The sequence below is a fragment of the Rhinichthys klamathensis genome, unplaced genomic scaffold (assembly GCF_029890125.1).
Source record: "Rhinichthys klamathensis goyatoka isolate OS25496 unplaced genomic scaffold, OSU_Roscu_1.1 h1tg000020l_1, whole genome shotgun sequence".
NCBI classification, from domain to species: Eukaryota; Metazoa; Chordata; class Actinopteri; order Cypriniformes; family Leuciscidae; genus Rhinichthys; species Rhinichthys klamathensis.
Genome location: NW_026606571.1, coordinates 1,604,953 through 1,624,511, shown reverse-complemented (window position 1 = coordinate 1,624,511; position 19,559 = coordinate 1,604,953). Strand labels below are relative to the sequence as shown.

Sequence of the window (19,559 nt, the reverse complement as noted above, 5' to 3'; positions counted from 1 at the left end):
TAAAATAAACTAATAAAAATGACAAAAACACACAATAAACTTACTAAAACGTTAACTAAAATGAAATGAAAAGGGAATTAGAAAAACTACTTCAAAATATAAATAAAAACAATTGTATCGGAATTATACTACAATAACACTGCTTCATATAGCCAATCATTTGAGGCAAACATTCTCACATGCTATTCCTAATAAATAAATAATAAAATAAATAATCTGCCAAAAACTTTACATTACAATGAACATGATTTACAATTATTACAATTACTTTATTCCTAAAATAAAAAGTTTAACATAGTTTGTATACCAGTTTTGCTGTGTTCGGTGTAATAAACACTAATACAACGTATGTACACTTTTCTAAAGTGCACATAGCGATGCATTTTATAGCCTAGTGAATATATTTTTGACAAAAGATGAAAGCTCAAAACAACTAGAGCAAGCCTGGTGAGGCAGTAAAACATGTAGTAGGCCATCTAAAAACGACAGTCAACAGCGTAAAACAAGACATAGGCCTACTTTTAATCGAGTAGGCTACTTACAATATGATGACGCTTTAACTGACGACGGCGCAAAAGGGTCGTTTTAGGTACAATTTCACATAAAGAGCACAGATAGAGCCCACAAATATTTACCTGAAAAGTGACTCCTGATAACCTTCAGAAACATATTTCATCCATGCGATCAAATAAAAGCAGGACGTTGGCAGGCTGAATTCACTAACAATGACTCCATCTAGTGGTTAGAAAGGCACTTTACAATCACTTGTCCATAGTCAAACAGCTGCATTTAATTGTTTCGTTGAACAGAAAATCAATACCAAATTGTGATTACACCTTTTTATTATTTCAAAACTATTTATGAAATTCGCAAAATGAAATTTACAACATGAAATGGTAAAAGTACAGATAAACCCTTCCACACAGTAAAACTTGACAGAGTATAAAATAGTTTGTCCTATGCAACTAGCCTTAAAAGACACATGATCATCTTCAGCTATCCAACATCCAACAACAGCTATCAGCTATTCGTTATTTTGTCCTGAAGCACACCTCCATAATTATGTTCAATATTAAGACATCTCAATGTAGTCCAGTATTTCTAATGTTAAAAGACACCTCAAAATCGTTCCATCATAGAGTCCATTGACCACAAGCATGTTTGCAATACACTCAAGAGCATATCACTCAAAATGGCTGCATACCAAACATCTATTTGCTCTACAAAAATCACATCATGTAATCAGAATTATTCATGACAGCCAGAACACACAAGTCAGTCAATCGGAGATCCATATGTCCACCTTTCACAGGGTAAAAATGAAAACACTTTTAGAGTAATAGTTTTAGAAATTATAACAATACTAAATAGGATTTCCTTTTGTTTGACAATGGTTAAGTGTTGATATACTGACCCATAATATGAAACCTTTATACCGCATGTTAAGAAAATGTAGAATTGTCATTGACCCGTTAAGTCTCTGGGTGTATAGAGAAGATATGCAGTTTATTTAAAATACCTGTGTTCTTATTTGAGTGAGTAATGCCAAACAAGCTCTGGTGGAACATTGTCCTGTTTTTTACGTTACTCAACACGAGTAAGAGAAAGTCCTCGTGTGAAAGTACTGTGCAATCGGTCACAGAACATGCATCATTTTCTGTTTGTATAGTTCTAAAGCTTTGATGTGGGAAGTGGAATTGTAAAAGTAAACCAAACAACTCAAAAGACTTGACAGAAGCACTGATGGAACTGGACAGAGAAACAGAGTATGTCCCCCACAGAAGGCATTTGCACTTGTAGCCATCCATTGACCAATCAAAATGAAGCTGGAGAGGGATGCGCTGTGGGAGCTACTGCGGCTGTGGTGAGGGTTTGGTTCTGCTTTCACAGAAGGCAGCTTGTTGACAAGATGGCACCCATGAAACCATTTACGCTTCACTTAGTACCTGTGTAAACAACGGGTCATTTCACTTTCCTTAAGAATGCAAAGTAAAGAGCAAAAGGAATAGAAAACAATGGGCTGCATCTCACCTTTCTGGCAAATTCTGGGAGGATGAATGCAGCACGGTGGATTTCAGGATTGTAATATTTCAGGCTCATGCTCTCAATTTCATCTCTTGTTAGTTCTCGTATTGGCTCACGGAAATTTGTTTTCTGCAATAAACAAATTCATTAATTACACATACTATTATTAAAATTATTATTATATATAAAAGTTTGGGGTCTGTACAAACTCTTATAATCACCAAAGTTGCATTTATTTGATCAAAAACACAGTAAGAACAGTAATTAAGTACAATTTAAAATAACTGTTCTCAATTATAATTTAAATATATTAATATTTAAAAATGTAATTTAATCCTGTGATGGCTGAATTTTCAGCATCATAACTCCAGTGTCACATGATCCTTCAGAAATCATTCTAATATACTGATTTGCTGCTTATTAAATATTTTTTTATTTTCAATGTTTTCAGGATTCAAATAGGAAGTTCAAAAGAACAGCATTTATTTGAAATGGAAATCTTTAGTACCATTATAAAATGTCTTTAATGTCATTTTTTTGGTCCATTTAATGCATCTTTGCTAAAAAAAAAAAAAAAAGTAATCTTAAACTTTTGAATGGTAGTGTATAAATGGCAACAACGTGTGTGAAAGTAATAAAGGAATTGTAAAGCTTTTCAAACAAAAGCCGTTATTAAAAGCTAATAAAACAGAAAAACCGTACCGGATTTTTACTGCAAAGCATGAAGCCGATTTGTCCACTCGGATATGTTGGAATGGTGCAGTATGCATAGTCCACTACAGGAAAGAGGGTCTTACAGAAGGTCCGCATTTCCTTTATTAGCTCCAAATGCAACCACTGACACTCTCCTGTAAAATTACAGCAGAAAATTACAAACATGCCATACATGCGTCACTAATATTCTTTATTTTGGGCTTTTTTCTAGAGCTACAATTATGTCAACCTTGACAACAAAGAATTCCTCCCTCACAAAGTGCCGTTTTCATGAGCTGATAGTAAGACTCTTTGAACAAGCTTTCAGCCGGACCTGTGACAGGGTAAAATGAGATCAGCCTGAAATGAACACCATGTTTTGTCTGGGAGTCAATGGCTAAATCATTATTTACCAATGCAAAAAAGAAACTTCAACGCCACAGTGGGCTGCATACCAACAGGGTCTGATGAGTCTGTGATGATGATGTCAAAGGCATCCTGATTCTTTTTCATAAATTCAAAGCCATCGCCTACATGCAGAGTAAGTTTGGGGCTGAAGAAGCCTTTTGCCATTCCAGGGAGGTACTTCTTGGAGACATTTATTACATCCTGGGAATAAATGTGATCCATGAAATTAATCAGCATTTTAAAGCATTATTTATATATTATATATATAAAGCTGGAAACTACAACATAGCGCAAGGTGCCATACATTATGATGAAATAATAAGATAAGATTGACCAAATGTAAATATATATAAATTAAAAGCAAACAACAGCCATGAAGGAAAACAAATGAGACTTGAGAAGGTCTTCAACACATAGATGGTAAACTGATGTTATATATTTTTTAAATGCACCAAGGCTGCATTTTATTTGATTAAAAATACAGTAATATTGTGAAATATTACAATTTTAAACCATTTTCTATTTTTAAAGGTAATTTATTCCTGTGATGGCAAAGCTGAAATTGAATTTCCAGCATCATAACTCCAGACTTCAGTGTCACATGATCCTTCAGAAACCATTCTAATATGCTGATTTGCCTCTCAAGAAACATTTCTTATTATCAGCAATGCTGAAAAGAGCTGCTTAAATGTTGTTGTGGAAACCATGATGCATTTCTTCAGGATTCTTTGATGAATAGAAAAGGTATCTTTAATGAAGAGAAAAAAATATTTTATAATGTCTTTACTGTCACTTTTTAGACATTCAAGACATAACTTGATGCAAACCTCATCAATCTCACACTGAACAACAGACTCAACCAGCGGATGCTTGACAACCTCCCTCAGGACGCCACCGTCTCCTCCACCAATGATGAGAACCTGACGACAAGGAGGAAAACAACTAAACCAAATACTGTAGCATACAGAAACTAAACACCCAACCAGTTTCAGTTCTTCCAAATCACATTTATATGAAGCACAAAAATAAAAGCACGCACCTTCCTTGGGCAAGGGTGGCAGCAGAGAGGTAGATTGGCGATCATTTCTTGATAAGAAAATTCATCTCGTTCTGTGCATTGGATGACTCCATCCAAAACCAGCACATTTCCATACGTCTTACTGTATAAAGAGAAGCAATGATGTAATCATTCAAGATAATCTTAATACATTAAGCAATGAAAAGGTATAGCAAACAGATGGAAAGAAGCACAACAGATCCATTCAATGCATTCTACTAAGCACTGCAACCAAGCATGTGACATTTGAGATGACAGCTCTGGCCTCTCATCACATATCCTATTGGGCAACACCTTGCATGTGCAAATTTAATTGATTTTCAGGCCAGAAACTAGAACATCAACCTTATGTTTGCATTTTTAACAGTTTGAATGACTGGAGTTACAGTTTACTGCCTCGAACCAGTGAGTAGATCACCAGTACAGCAGGGATAAGTGTTTAAACAGCAGAGAAAGGCCATGGACATGCTGTTCTTTTTGATATGTGCATGTATAACACTATTAAAGGTAATTATTATAGGCACAATTATCTATTTTTAAACGCTCTGACATATTATAATTGTTGCAATGTAATGGTTTACGTAAAATATACGTTGAAAGTACAAAACCAAGGCGGTCTCATAGTTTGAACACTCTGCCACGCCAGACCTACATCAGGCTTTGCAATTAGCCGGCTAGCCGCAGCACCCACAAAGCAAGACAGCCATAAGCCAACGTGCTGTTTTGAGTGGATTGACACCTCCGAGAAAAGTGAGGAAATCAATGCGCTCTCTGCATTAGTTGTGAGTGACCAATAGCTTCACGTATGCGCTGACAGAAAACACGGGGAGTTAGCAACGATGCTAAATTGAGCCACTTTGCACAATAACTCACCTTTTAAAAACCATCACGTCCTGGAAATTGGATTTTTTATGATACAACACTTCCTCCACTTGAAGACTCATCGCTTGGCCTGGCCATAATGTGCATGTCTCGGTAAACCACCCGTCTTTGATGCTGTCCATTGCCGGGGGGTTAAATCTGAGCAGCGGTGGGTTTAATCTGATCAAACCAGTCCACTGCAAGGAGTTACTGGAGATCTTGAATGCCGACTGACACGTTGGGCGTTCTCTGCAGTGCAACCGAACATAAGAAATAAGAGGCGACCAATGTGAGCTAGCTGACGTAATCAACAGTCATGAGGGCGGGGCATGTTTGTGCAAGCATGGTTGGGTTTGTGCCGGTGAGGGTTAGCCCACGTGAAAATGGGTGTTAGCTTCATGAGTGTGAGACTGAGTGAGTGAACCGTCAGGTGTGCTCTGCTTTGTCTATATTTAATGACAAGTTCAATGTGTCCTTTTTCTGGTATTTATTGTTGTTCCATGTAACATTTAGTCACAGTTGTGGCACCTTCCACGAATAGGGTACAAAATAGGCCCTGAAGCTGTTAAACATAGAAGCTATTTTCTAACTATTTTACTAATTTATTTTTCTTCATATTAAAAAGTAGAATGCTTTGGTATATCAATACGAGATAAAAAGTCGAATTATGGCAAAGTCATTATTATGACATACAAAGTAGAAATTATGGCAAACCAAAATTATGACATACTGCCCTGGTTTCACAGACAGGTCTTAGATTAAGCCAGGATTAGGATTTAGTTCAATTAGGACATTTAAGTAGCTTTTATAAACATACTATAGAAAAGAAACATTACTGGTGTGCATCTTGAGACAAAACAATGGCAGTGACGTATTTAAGACATGCCAGTGCAAATTGTTTTCAGTTAAAACAGCTCAAACATGCATTTTAGTCTGGGACTAGGCTTAAGCTTTGTCTATGAATCCTGGGGACTGTCATAATTATGAGATAAAGTTAAAAGTGACATACGAAGAGTGATAGACATACTAAGAGTGATAATTGTGATATAAAAAGTAGAAATGATGACATACTAAGTGCTAATTATGAGACAAAAGTCATGATTTTGTCTTTAAAAAGGGTCATAATTATGACTCATTAGAATAATTTAAATTTTTTAATTATGATTTACCAAAGGGATTCAATATGAAGAAAGGAGATGCTGTTCAGAAAACTTTGATTATCAACCTCAGAAAGTTTTATTTCAGATGGTTTATTTTTTATTTATTTTCTATGAGGCTTACTTTTGGGGATTATTGTAAAAATCATGGGAATAATGCCTATAATCCTGCAAAAAAAAAAAAGGTACCATATTTGTGGAACGTGCCATGAGCACATGACGCAAGCTCTTATTTTCAGTTTGAATACGGTTTACACATAACATATTTTCCCATGAAGACAAAAAAGAAAAAAACATTTCATAAATACTGATCATTACATTATACTGAATGAACGGATCATCCACAAGGCACACTTGACAATAGGCAGCTCATATGTTCTCTGTTGAGAGACAAAACATTAGCCATAACACTGATCTAGACTGTCCTGTTGACTGAACATGAAAAGCTGTTCATACACATCTAATATTCATAGAACAACTGAATACTTGCACAATCATGCATTCTATTTGGAACACAATATAGCAGACAATATAACAAGTAAACATCAATGATTAGCATTATGTTTTTAAAAGACACTTTTGATCAATCTCTCAGCTGTCTACCAACAAATTCAAATCAACACAACCTAATCATTAGGATTGGGATTGGCATCCGGATACTGGGAAAGATCAAAGGTCAGCACCTTACTGATGACACAATCTCCTTGCTGTGAATAAATGAAAAGGTTTGATATATTATTATTTTTATCATTTTAAATCAACTTAATATATAAACTGAAAAAAACAAAAACAATTTAGTTGAAGGCACGGGGTACAATAACAATATAATGATAGGTTGGGATGGGTTTTATTTCACTGGAACTCTTGTATGCGTTAACTACTTTTGATATGTTTATATTTATACAGCCTATTGCTGGAATACAAACCTCAGGGTAAACTCCTATGAGGGAGTCAGCTTTTGTGTAGAACTCCTCTTTGAGAGAGATAACAATGGCCTGGAAATTCTGGACTGACTGGTCCTTTATGTAGTTGGCCACCTGCAGGTTAAGAAGTTAAATACAAATGTTATATTTATGCCATTCAGTTAGTTACTTCCAACAAGTTAGCAAACACACACCTTGCCTATGTTGGTATTATCCAAAGCAGCATCAATCTCATCCAGGACAAAGAAAGGTGCAGGCTTGTAGCTATGAGGGAACGGAAATGCATTTTTTTTTCATCTGAAGGGCGGCCAAAACAAACTAGTTTACTTTTAAAGAAAAAAAGAAAAGTGAATGGCAAAAATGGCACCTGTGAATGGCAAAAAGCAGAGCTAAAGCAGCCACAGTCTTCTCTCCTCCTGACAGGTTGTCCATGGGCCTGAACCTCTTTCCTGGAGCCACACAGTTGTAGTTGATTCCATCTAAGTATGGTTCTTCTGGGTTCTCTGGCCCCAGGAATGCCTGAAAGGATATAGAGTATCCCTTAAATTAAGTTAGAAATCCTACTTGTGTTATTGTAGGATTATCTCTTAAAAAAGAGAGAGTGAGATCAGTGTTTTTATTAACCTGTGCACTGCTGTTACGTGACAGCGATTTGTAGATCTCATCAATGTTGGTGGCAACAGACTCAAAACAGGCATTGAAACGATCAAACCGCTCTTTCTTGATCTGCTCAAATGCTTGTTTGGCTTTCTTGGCTCTTTTTCGAGCAGCTTCAAACTCTGAAAGGCATATTAAAAGTAGATGGGTTATTATTTAGACCAGTGGTTCTCAACCAGGGGGCCAGGTGGGGTGCAAGATAGTTTAAAATGATTTGAAAGAAGACAAAATAAGCTTTGAAATCAAGATGTAAACGGACATCATAGTTCTTATTTTATCTTTAAAAATTTCAAAAACTGAAAATTTTGTTCGATTGCTCGCTTTCGGGTTGAGCTTTCCGCGACTGCGCAACTGGGGTATAGGTTGCCAGGTTGAGATGACAAACGGGTTGAAATTGTATATGATGTGTGGATTGTGTGAATATAATGCTGATCTGGCAACTGGTCAACATTAGACAAACATATTGGTCCGATTATTCATAAAGGAGTTTGGGCCATGCAAATTACGGGAGTTTCCCGGGAGAAATAACAAACCGGGAGGGGTCCAGGAGATAGGGCTAAAAAAACGGGGAAACCCGTGAAAAACGGGAGTGTTGACAGGTATGAATTACGGAATTTAATTATTTGAATTATACAATAATTTTCTTTATTTTATTTCAATATATTGCCACTCCTGATTTCTGTATATTAATAAGGTTAAAAGCACCTTTGTCATTACAGCAGAAGTATCAGATATATCTCAGGGGACCGTCGAACATGAGGGACTTTTGAATAATGTCTTGGCCAATGGGGGTCTTGGAGTCAAAAAGGTTGAGTACCACTGATTTCGACTCGACATACTATTGTCACAGGTCACAGATTTCTCAGAGTCAAGATTAGCTAGAGAGAGATGAGCCTGGACTTTTGGGCTCACCATCACTGGTCTCCTGGAACTTGTCTCTAACGCTCTCGAGTTTCTCCATGGCCTTCATGTTGGGAGCGCTGATTCTCTGCAGGATGCTTTGCTGCTCGTTCAGCCTCTGCTGTAGGGTGTTCATCTCTGCCTTGATCTCTTCTTCTGACAGAGAATCCTTTAGAAAGGTTTCACATAGCTTTTGATTGTTCCATGTTGCTTGTCAAACAACCAATTCATAATATTTCATCAATTTAAATTACCTTGAGGTCCTCATTTAAGTTGCTGTAGTCAATCTCTATGAGGGCCTCTTTGGCATGCACAGAACTTGATGCCTTCGGGCTGCTGATCGAATCCTCAACTTGCGAGCTTCCCTATGTGGACATATCGGTGTGTATGTCTGTGATTGCAAAAAGCAGTATGTGTGAGAAAAGTATGTGTTTGTCTGTACCTCTCCCTGGCTGATGTCATCCATTGTCCCTGATTTGAGGGGTAGTTTGATGTCCTGCATCTTGCAGGCTTGCAGTAAGTTGTGTCTGTCACTGCGTTTCTGTTCCAGTTTGGTCTCAATGGCGGTTACTTCCTTCTGCAGCTGCGTCAGCTCTCTAACATGACAAACATGTAGAACATTACATCAATATTACACTACATGCATGCAACCAGCACAAACGAAATTATTTTACATAAATCTAAATGTAATAAATGATAATCTAGTAACTTTACATTTGAGAAGATCTAAAGAACTAAGAGAATATGAATATTTCTCACTTGTTGGCAGACCCTAGTTTCTTACGGATCTCCTCCATCTCTCGGTTCTTGTCATTGACCTCTCCCTTCTTAGTGAGATGCTGGTTCTTCAGGTCCTGTAGCTGTGCCATTGTCTCATCAATGATTTTCATATGTCTGTGTTCCTCCTGAGGTGGTGGGGAATGACATGTTTAGTCTACTGTTTAGTTTTTCATGCTAAAAGATTTGACTGATTTGCTTGTCAAGACTTTTTTCTCCTCTATTCTCGGTCACCTTTTTAAGTCTTTCAATCTCATTCTCATCCTTCTTTACAGTCTGTTCCCACATCATCACTTTCTCCTGGTCCTCCTTCAACTGGTTCTTCTCATAATCAAGCTGGATGGCCAGACGGGTCTTCTGTGTCTCAAACTCCAGCCTAGAATTGCCATATAACACAAGTTAGATCATTACAGTCCACTGAGGAGTTGGTAACCTGTATAGTATATTGTCCTTGAGAGGGTTACCGTTTTTTGGCAATCTCATTTTGCCTCTTCACTTTTTCCTCTTCAAACTCTCGGATATTTCGCACGCCAATCTCCTCACAGAATTCAACAAAGACCTCATCCTCCACCTATAAATGGCCATAACAAATAATCATTATTAGAGCATTATTACAGATCTGGTTGCAATTCAAAGCAACATTTTTACAGCATTTCAAACGTCTTCATTTTCACCAGAGCTCTTACCAGGTTCATGCGATCTCTTAACTCGGTAATGTCCCTCTCTCGTGATTGGATGATTCGTTTTATGTCATTGATTCGTGGGCCAAAATTTGCCAGCTCACTCTCCAACTTTGATTTCTCCTATAATGACATACACAGATTTTGACAAACACGTTGTAACACCAATGACAACCCCCTGTATTTTTTTAAGCCATTCATCTGATTCTCTATATTTTGACGTCCCGTCTCGACTGAGGCGTTGTTGCTCAGGTGTACCTGCATGTTCAGAGAGAGGTGGCGGGTTTTGGTCTGTTCCAGATCACTCTGAGAGTATTTGAGTCTCATCTGCAGCCCGTGTGCCTGAGACTGAACCTGTCTGAGCTCTGCCTCCTTTCTCTTTGCCTTCATTTGTTCCTGAGGAGACAAAAATATAAAACCAGCTTGTTAAAAAAGTAAACAAACTCTTTAACTTTAAAGGGGTCATATAATGGTACATGCACTTTTTCAAGTTGATTGTACTGAAATGTGTGTTGGCAGTGCCTGTACACAACCATCATATAATGATACAAATCCATCCAGTGGTTTTGTTTTAATCTCCTTATATGTTTTCCCCTGCCTCAAATCAAGCCGTTCGACCGTGTGACGTCACACGGTCGGACGCCCCTCCCGCGATTGTTGATTGATAGGCGCGTTTCAACACAGACCCGCCCTCGCTCGTGAGAGCTGTCAATCATAGTCTGCGCGGACCGGCGCGGTCATTGTTGATATGCTGGAGCACTGTCTATGAGCAGAATGGCGTCTAAGCGATTGTGGTGTTCTGTTCTTGGGTGTAATAACGAACACAGCAGTCATTTTAATGTTCCTAAATCCGAACCGCTGAAGACGCAGTGGTTGAGTTTGTTTTCGAAGGGAATATTCCCCACGAGCAACGGCAATGCTTTCATGTTTGCGCGAATCATTTCTCACCAGACTGCTTTATAAACGAGGATCAGTATAAAGCTGGTTTTGCTAAGCAGCTGCTCCTGAATAAAGAATCGGTACCAGATATTCGTGTTCCTGCTGAACCTCTAGAACAACTGAAGTGAGTGTAACGTTTTATTAAACTTTATATTAATATTTATATCTTTGCAAATCGCTTCACGATGAATGAGTCTAAGGTTTACACTCAGGGTACATTACTGCATGTTTTCTATGTACGACGCTCTCCATATAATTCATAATCCCACGTTTATAATGAACAACACGTTATGGTTATTGTGTTACAAACGTGTACGCACAGAACAGAGAGGCGGGGTGAGCAAAGCTCATGATCATTTAAAGTCATATACACTGAAACGGCGTGCTGAAAACAGAGCTGTTTTTGACCAGGTAAAATAAGTGTTTTCTTACAATACTAATGAGAATTTTTAATTAAAGTATATTACAAACTTTTAATTTAGACCCTAAAGAATCATATTAGCTTGTACAAAAATGGCATTATATGACCCCTTTAACACAATACTTATTATGACTTTATTTAACAAATTAATGAATTATGATTATTGCTGTCACTTGATCAATATTATTTTATCTAATTGTGATGATTCACATGAACCGCAATTATTGCGCACATATTAAATTCCAGCCACGTCTGAGACCACACTGAAAATGTTGTCTTTAATTTTTATTCAAATTTAATATAAACAAATGACATAAATTACATAGATTATTATAATAAATAATTACTATATATATTATAATTATATATTTGGCATGGCTGGGTTCAAGAAAACAACAGTGTTAATGGAAATCAAAGTAAAGAGGACTCAAACAATAAATGCTTAAACATTTAAAAAAAATATATATTTTTTTTTTTACAAATTAGTTTATTTGTAAAAAAAATCGTTATATTTTGATATTTATAAAACTATTTTGTCATTTCATTATATTTTTGTCATTTTTTAAATAGTATAATATTTTTATAAAATGTAAATGATCGTGACAGCCCTGCGTTCCAGCAGTGAATGAAGTTTCCCTGAAGCTCTTTTGTGTGCCACCTTCAATTCCTCTGTTAGTTTCTCTTTCTTTTCCTTAAGTTTGTCCACAGCCTTCTCGTCCCAACGTCGAGCCTTTGCTTTCAGGTCGCTAGCTCCTCCAGAGATCACACCTGACTTTTGGAAGAGAGTTCCATCCAGGGCCACAGTCTGTAAAAGTAGTAAGACAGAATTGAAGATGAATAGTTTGAACAAGATATCCTATCATATGTGCTTTATATTTAACTTATACTACATATTTAAACCTTATGACGGTATGGTCCTCCGAAGGCAATCCTGCGAGCGTCCTCCACATTCTCGCACACTAAAGCATTCCCGCAGGCATACTGAAGGGCTTTCTTTATGTGTGGCGGCTCATAGCGGATCACGTCGATCACCAGCTTTGCCCCCCGAAGCTCTCTCAGTTTCTCATCTGTGGGTTTCACCTTGAGGGAGAGAAGCATGCGTCCAGTGAAACACATTCCACTGGCCACTCAACGCTGTGGAGAATTCAGAACTCATGAATTGTTTATTTAAATCTGTCTGTACCTCCAAATAGTCGAGAGGCAGAAAGGTCTCCGGTTCTCCTCTTTGCTCTTTAATGTACTGGATGCAATCTCTGCCGGTTTTCTCAGAGTCCACAATGATGGCGTCCATGTTTTTTCCCAGGACTTTGGTCACTGCAATCTGGTATTTCTTCTGGGTGGGCTGGCATAAGTCGATCAGTCTGCCATACTGTTTGGACAAACATTTAAATGGGATTTAAGTGCAAATAACGGAATCAATACAGTGAAAGCTCTTTGTGGACATCTTACAAGCTTCTGCTGCAAGCTTAAATTGAAATTGTGTCTATACACAGCAACTCACCACTGAGCCGGGGTAAAGCCGTTTAATGCTCTCCATAATTTCAGCTTTGCGCTGCTGACGGCTGTTCTCTTGCCTGTCAATACGAGCATCTCCAAGTTGCTCCATCACCTGTGACCAGAATCATCACAGAAATGAAAACAAAGTATTGGTGATATTATGTACCTGAGAGTATGAGTAAATCAATGTGTGTGTTTTATTACTTGGTTTAACTCCATGTTTATCTCATCAATCCTTCTTTTGGCCAGCTCCACTTCCTCAGTCAGTTCCTCTTCCATACGCCTCTGTTCATCCAGAGACTGCCTGGTGAGAGAAACACAGAGATGGCTCAAAATTCAAGTTTTCCATCACAAGAAATTGAAGGGTGAAGCAAACAAGTAATTTAAAAAGTCACTAGAGAGATAGCAACAGTAATATGACAGTAACAAAAAGACAGGCTTTTTAAATAAATACATTACATTTACAAATAAATATTATCTAAATGTGCATATCAATATCTAAATATACCCAGGTATATATATATATACACACACACACACAGATTGGAGTATTTCACAAATGGGTGTATATTAAATATTATTATTTTTTAAACCCAAATTTCACACTGATTTTACTGAAAAATCTGATTTTAGAGTTGGAGCTATTCATTTTTTTTATCTCTGAAACACCTGCTAGTTGAAATATAGTCCTCCAGCTTTTCAATGCGCTTCTGGTTTTCCTCGATCTCTCGAATCTTCTGCTTTATTTTGGCCTTTAATCCAAAGAAAGAGATTTAAGAAATCTGTTTCTCACAAAGGAACAAAAGAAAATAGTTTATTATCATTTCCCAATGTACCTCTGTCTCAATTTTCTTCCTCTCCTCTAGATCCAGTCTGTCCTGGTCGGCCTTTTGGTCCCTGTTGAACTTCTCTAGCTCCTGTGCCAAGGTAGCTGCCCGCTTACTGGCCTCCTCCTTCAGCCTATGATACTGCTTCACCTGAGATAACAGTAAAAGTGTCAAATGAAACTGAAATTTAAACACAGTTCGATTTTTCAGATTTCCTGAGTTCGGCTAACCTGGTTCTCCTCAAGTGTCAGATCTTGGCCTTGACTCTGCGCTTCCTCTTCCATCCGTTCATCAAACTCCTGCCTTGCCATCTCCACAGCACCCTGCTCACAGTCCAGTTCCTCTATGTCTGCCTTACGCTTCTTGTACATCTTCTGGGCGTTCTGCAAAGACTTTCGAGCCACCTCAAGCTTCTTAATTTTATGGGCGGTGTTCTCCTTGGCTTTGATATACTGTGGCCGTTTCTGATTCAGCTCAGCATCTTTCTCTCTAGAGGAGGTTGGAGAAGTACTTCTTTAGCAAACTGTGACCGAAAGTTATACAGTAGTTAGCCTATCATAACACATAACATTTTTTAGTGTGGTCTAATACAGGGTTATTCTAGTTAACTAAAACCATTAAAAACATTTTTTTTATTTCAACTATGTACTAAATTTACAAAACCTGAAATTAAAATTCAAAATTAATAATAAATTACAGTTATTTCCTGTTATATATATATATATATAACCTGTTATATGTTATATACCTGTTCCTGTTATAACATATTTCTGTATGCCATGTTGTCATACAAAGAAATCATGCAAAATCAGCTTTTTTTGCATAGTAAAATAATACTGTAGCTGTAGTTTACCTTTCTTTTGCCAAATATATTGTCCGATGGTGTTTTGTTCTTCACAATATAACATACTCTTCATAATATGATTGTTTAATCGATTAAAAACAAAAAGATCACTTTTGGCCACAACTGTAGATACTATAATATAATACTATATGGTGAGATCAGATCTCCGTGTGGATCATACCGGCTGTTGTTAGATTATTACATTTGTAAATGTAAACTGATATTTCCTACTGACACACTACAGCAAAAGATATAAATAACTGGCTTAAAACCTTTTTTATGGGTGAAAATACTAACGTATACCAAAGACTTTTACACAGTACTATATATATATATACACTCACCGGCCACTTTATTAGGTACACCTGTCCAACTGCTCGTTAACACTTAATTTCTAAGCAGCCAATCACATGGCGGCAACTCAGTGCATTTAGGCATGTAGACATGGTCAAGACAATCTCCTGCAGTTCAAACCGAGCATCAGTATGGGGAAGAAAGTTGATTTGAGTGACTTTGAACGTGGCATGATTGTTGGTGCCAGAAGGGCTGGTCTGAGTATTTCAGAAACTGCTAATCTACTGGGATTTTCACGCACAACCATCTCTAGGGTTTACAGAGAATGCTCCGAAAAAGAAAAAACATCCAGTGAGCGGCAGTTCTGTGGGCGGAAATGCCTTGTTGATGCCAGAGGTCAGAGGAGAATGGCCCGACTGGTTCAAGCTGATAGAAGGGCAACAGTGACTGAAATAACCACTCGTTACAACCGAGGTATGCAGCAAAGCATTTGTGAAGCCACAACACGCACAACCTTGAGGCGGATGGGCTACAACAGCAGAAGACTCCACCGGGTACCACTCATCTCCACTACAAATAGGAAAAAGAGGCTACAATTTGCAAGAGCTCACCAAAATTGAACAGTTGAAGACTGGAAAAATGTTGCCTGGTCTGATGAGTCTCGATTTCTGTTGAGACATTCAGATGTTAGAGTCAGAATTTGGCGTAAACAGAATGAGAACATGGAACCATCATGCCTTGTTACCACTGTGCAGGCTGGTGGTGGTGGTGTAATGGTGTAGGGGATGTTTTCCTGGCACACTTTAGGCCCCTTAGTGCCAATTGGGCATCGTTTAAATGCCACGGCCTACCTGAGCATTGTTTCTGACCATGTCCATCCCTTTATGGCCACCATGTACCCATCCTCTGATGGCTACTTCCACCATGTCACAAAGCTCTAATCATTTCAAATTGGTTTCTTGAACATGACAATGAGTTCACTGTACTAAAATGGCCTCCACAGTCACCAGATCTCAACGCAATAGAGCATCTTTGGGATGTGGTGGAACGGGAGATTCGCATCATGGATGTGCAGCCGACAAATCTGCGGCAACTGTGTGATGCCATCATGTCAATATGGACCAAACTCCCTGAGGAATGCTTCCAGCACCTTGTTGAATCTATGCCACGAAGAATTGAGGCAGTTCTGAAGGCAAAAGGGGGTCCAACCCGTTACTAGCATGGGGTACCTAATAAAGTGGCCGGTGAGTGTATATATACAGTATATATAATTTTAATATATATATATTAACCTATCACTCACTTTATCTCCTTCTCCACATTCTGCTGATCTCGCATCATTCTTCCCAGCTCTTTCTTCTTTTCCTTGAGCTCTTCCTCGACATGGTCCATCTTCTTCCTGTCCTTCTCAATCTCACGGTTGCGCTGGGACAACTCTCTGTTCAGCTTCTCGATCTCCTCCTCATTATGGTAGAGTTTAAAGAGCTGTAACTGAACGTGAGCCCTGACCACCTCATCCTTCAGTCTCTGGTACCTCTCAGCCTGAACAGAGAGCAGAGGTTTAAACAACAAAGCATTAATGGTGTGTCACTGCAGACTTGTGGTGCAGTAAGTTTACCTCCTCTTTTTCCTGTTTGGCCTCTTTGCGCTCTGCTGCGATGTTCTTCTTACGGTGATAGTTGAACTGTGTGTCTTCTTCTGCTTTCACCATCTCTTTCTTTCTGCGGTCATATTCCTGGGCCAGCTCACCAGAGCGGGAGATCTCCTCAAACAAAGCCGTCCTCTCTTTAGGATTCTTCATGGCTATCGACTCCACTGCACCCTGCACAACAAAAACACAAAGACAGACAAAATCTATTATATCTTAATCAGGCTCTCTTATATTTTCTATAATTCTGAAAAAAGCAGGAGGTCATGTGCATGCATACCTGAAACACAAGAAAATTTCTGGCCTTAATAAGGATACCCAGTTTCTCCAGTTCCTCGCTGTAGTCTGAAAGCCCGACCACCTTATTGTTGATTCGGTACTCTGAGGAGGAACCTGTCACATAAAAATGGTTAATCTCACTGGGAAAATAATGCAGAAAAATAAATACCGTAAAGATTTTTTTACTATAGTTTTTGGGGTTCACTTACTATCATGAAGTTGTAACAAATTTCAGGACTTTCAGTAATTTAGTAGCTTTATTTTTAACATTTACCAATGATGACCCGTGTGAAAGTGCATTCATCTCCATTGTCCTCGCAGTAGACCATGCTCACGAAGGCACGGTTGGCTGCTGGTTTTCCTACTGGTGCTCCATGGATGAGATCCTTCAGTGTTTTAACGCGCAGGTTACTGGTCTTCTCTGCTAATACAAAACTGATGGCGTCCATCAGGTTTGACTTCCCTAGAGAGCAGTGATTTTGGGTATTGAGTTTTATTATTTGACATTTGACATTTTAAACAAGACTCTTGTGTCTGGCTAAAGCTAATTTCATAGCTTACAAGTTATGTATCCTAAACAGTGCTCGAAGTGGGCTGGTACACACCGGTATATGGTACTGGCACTTCTACTGTATATTTTAGCTCCTACTAGGGTCACAGAATTCGGCACTTCTCACATGTTGCTAGCACATAATTTAAAAAGAAATAATAAGAAATGTTTTTTTCTTAATAATTTGACCAAACTTAAATTTGATTGGAAATGATGCACAATACTCTGCTCATATATTTACCTTGAATTTCTCCTGTTATTTATTTTATTTTATTTTTCCCACACATCACACATCTTATACTTCCACTGAGACTTTAGTCTCGTTGGTAAACAAGTACATAACGTTTTGAAAAAATTGAGGGACAACAGTATTTCTTTTTTTTTATTGTTATAATAATAATATTAATTCCAAACATAATATGAATGTATATTATTAATTGCTTAATATTTGAAAATTAGCAGCAAAAATGAATGATGAAGACATGGTTTCTCAAATTTTTCCGCACACCTAACATGGCTTATATCTAGACTAGGACTTTTGTCTTCCAGCTTTGGAATAAATTGATGGACAGTAATGTTAACTGAGAATATATATTTTTTTAAATTAAAAACAAATTAATATTATGAAAAACTTAAAATATGAATAGAATATAGTAGCAAAAATAAATAAAAGAGTCTTTATTTTTGATACCTACACATTAAATGTCTTCACTGAGACATTTAATGTAAACAAATAGTTTGGTAACTATTTGGTAACTTGGGTAAACAAATAGGCTACACATTTTATTTTAATTTTTTTTTACAATATTTTATTTTTTATGATTTTAAGCATATAATATGAATGAATATTACAAACAGCTTAATATATGAAAGTTAGTAGCAAAATAAATGACGATTGCTGAAATTATAAATTATGAAAAAAAGTTTCTAAGACAGTTTTAATATGACCTACGAAAAGGAAAAAACACACTTTTTTTGTATATAACAATCAACCTCTGGCATGGGACATAAATTTGGCACCCAAAACCACCAAAATGTAATGCGTTTAAATGTTAATAATATAACCATAGCGACTACGTTAATGCAGTGTGTTAACTGCAGTGTAATTTAACTGCATCAGCGCCAGAGAGAACACTCACCAGATCCATTTGGTCCAATTATTGCTGTAAATTTGTGAAACGGTCCGATTATTTGGCGTCCTTTGTAAGATTTGAAATTTTCGATCTCGATCAGCTTTAAATATCCCATGCTGGCAGATTTCTCTCAGGAGAGGCGTGTCAGAATGATGCTCTGTAGAGTCTCAGTGGCGATGCGCTGCTTCTCCGGACGTGGTTTGACTGGAGTTTAAAACGAGCTGGCAACTAGATGTGTTACATATCGTTTTTCAGAGGTTGAACGTGTCTGAAACTGTAACAATCTGATAAAAGATCATCTTAACATGCACTGAAATGAAGGTCTAGACGTGTACACGCCCCCTGTCTAGAGCAGAATGCAGGCAAAATAAAAGCCTTACAGCTTGTCAACAGCAAAATCTGCAATGTAAACAAAGAAAAATGGTTTTTAATTTAGTTTTTTTCTTTTATTTTTACTATTTTTTTAAACTATTTTTCATCTGCACGTTTTGCTGAAAAGACCATCAAGATATAATTCCAGCCTGAATAAATCCAGCCTCTGTTAAATGATTTGTCCTGAATATTAAATAATGTTACAATATAAACTTACCAATGATTAGCTACTCATAGCTGAGATAAAACTATTTAAAGACTGCTGCTTTTACTGAAACTCGCCCCAGCACCAAATATTTACCTGGTTACATTATTATTATTATTTTTTATGTTTGAATCAGTGTTATTTTAATACCACTGAGATACTATTATTTGATCAATATTTTAAATATGTTTTTTTTTTGTTTCATTTTAAAGGTTTAGTAATTTTGTTTTGTATTTTATTATTATTATTTAAATATGCCTATAGTTTTATAGGCATTACTTAATTTTCATTTCAGTTTTAGTTTAGTTATTTTAGTACATAAAGCCAAGGTAATGGAAATCAGAAATGCTGCCTTGGCAAGTACATTTTCTTTACTGTTTTATTACAGTTAAATAACTTTTTTATGGTTTTA

The 19,559-nt window shown here is 37.3% G+C and overlaps 2 protein-coding genes across 2 annotated transcripts; both read right to left on the bottom strand.

Moving 5' to 3' along the window:
- Positions 1-1,864: 1,864 nt before the first annotated feature.
- Positions 1,865-5,402, bottom strand: srm (spermidine synthase). Its single transcript, XM_056239433.1, has 8 exons — positions 5,057-5,402; positions 4,166-4,286; positions 3,954-4,046; positions 3,174-3,327; positions 2,969-3,052; positions 2,728-2,873; positions 2,032-2,154; positions 1,865-1,946 (listed from the first exon to the last, which is right to left on the bottom strand). Exons 1-8 carry the CDS (start codon positions 5,185-5,187, stop codon positions 1,929-1,931), a joined length of 870 nt encoding a protein of 289 aa, XP_056095408.1. The 5' UTR covers positions 5,188-5,402; the 3' UTR covers positions 1,865-1,928.
- Positions 5,403-6,736: 1,334 nt separating this feature from the next.
- On the bottom strand, positions 6,737-18,776 carry smc1a (structural maintenance of chromosomes 1A). Its single transcript, XM_056239424.1, has 26 exons — positions 18,577-18,776; positions 17,162-17,350; positions 16,889-17,001; positions 16,579-16,782; positions 16,264-16,502; positions 14,053-14,311; positions 13,832-13,972; positions 13,665-13,747; positions 13,200-13,299; positions 13,000-13,107; positions 12,682-12,867; positions 12,399-12,578; positions 12,157-12,303; positions 10,397-10,534; positions 10,145-10,261; positions 9,923-10,029; positions 9,693-9,834; positions 9,441-9,586; positions 9,124-9,277; positions 8,936-9,046; positions 8,694-8,850; positions 7,749-7,903; positions 7,492-7,643; positions 7,319-7,388; positions 7,128-7,238; positions 6,737-6,908 (listed from the first exon to the last, which is right to left on the bottom strand). The coding sequence occupies exons 1-26, from the start codon at positions 18,683-18,685 to the stop codon at positions 6,828-6,830; spliced, it is 3,699 nt and encodes a 1,232-aa protein (XP_056095399.1). The 5' UTR covers positions 18,686-18,776; the 3' UTR covers positions 6,737-6,827.
- Positions 18,777-19,559: the final 783 nt, after the last annotated feature.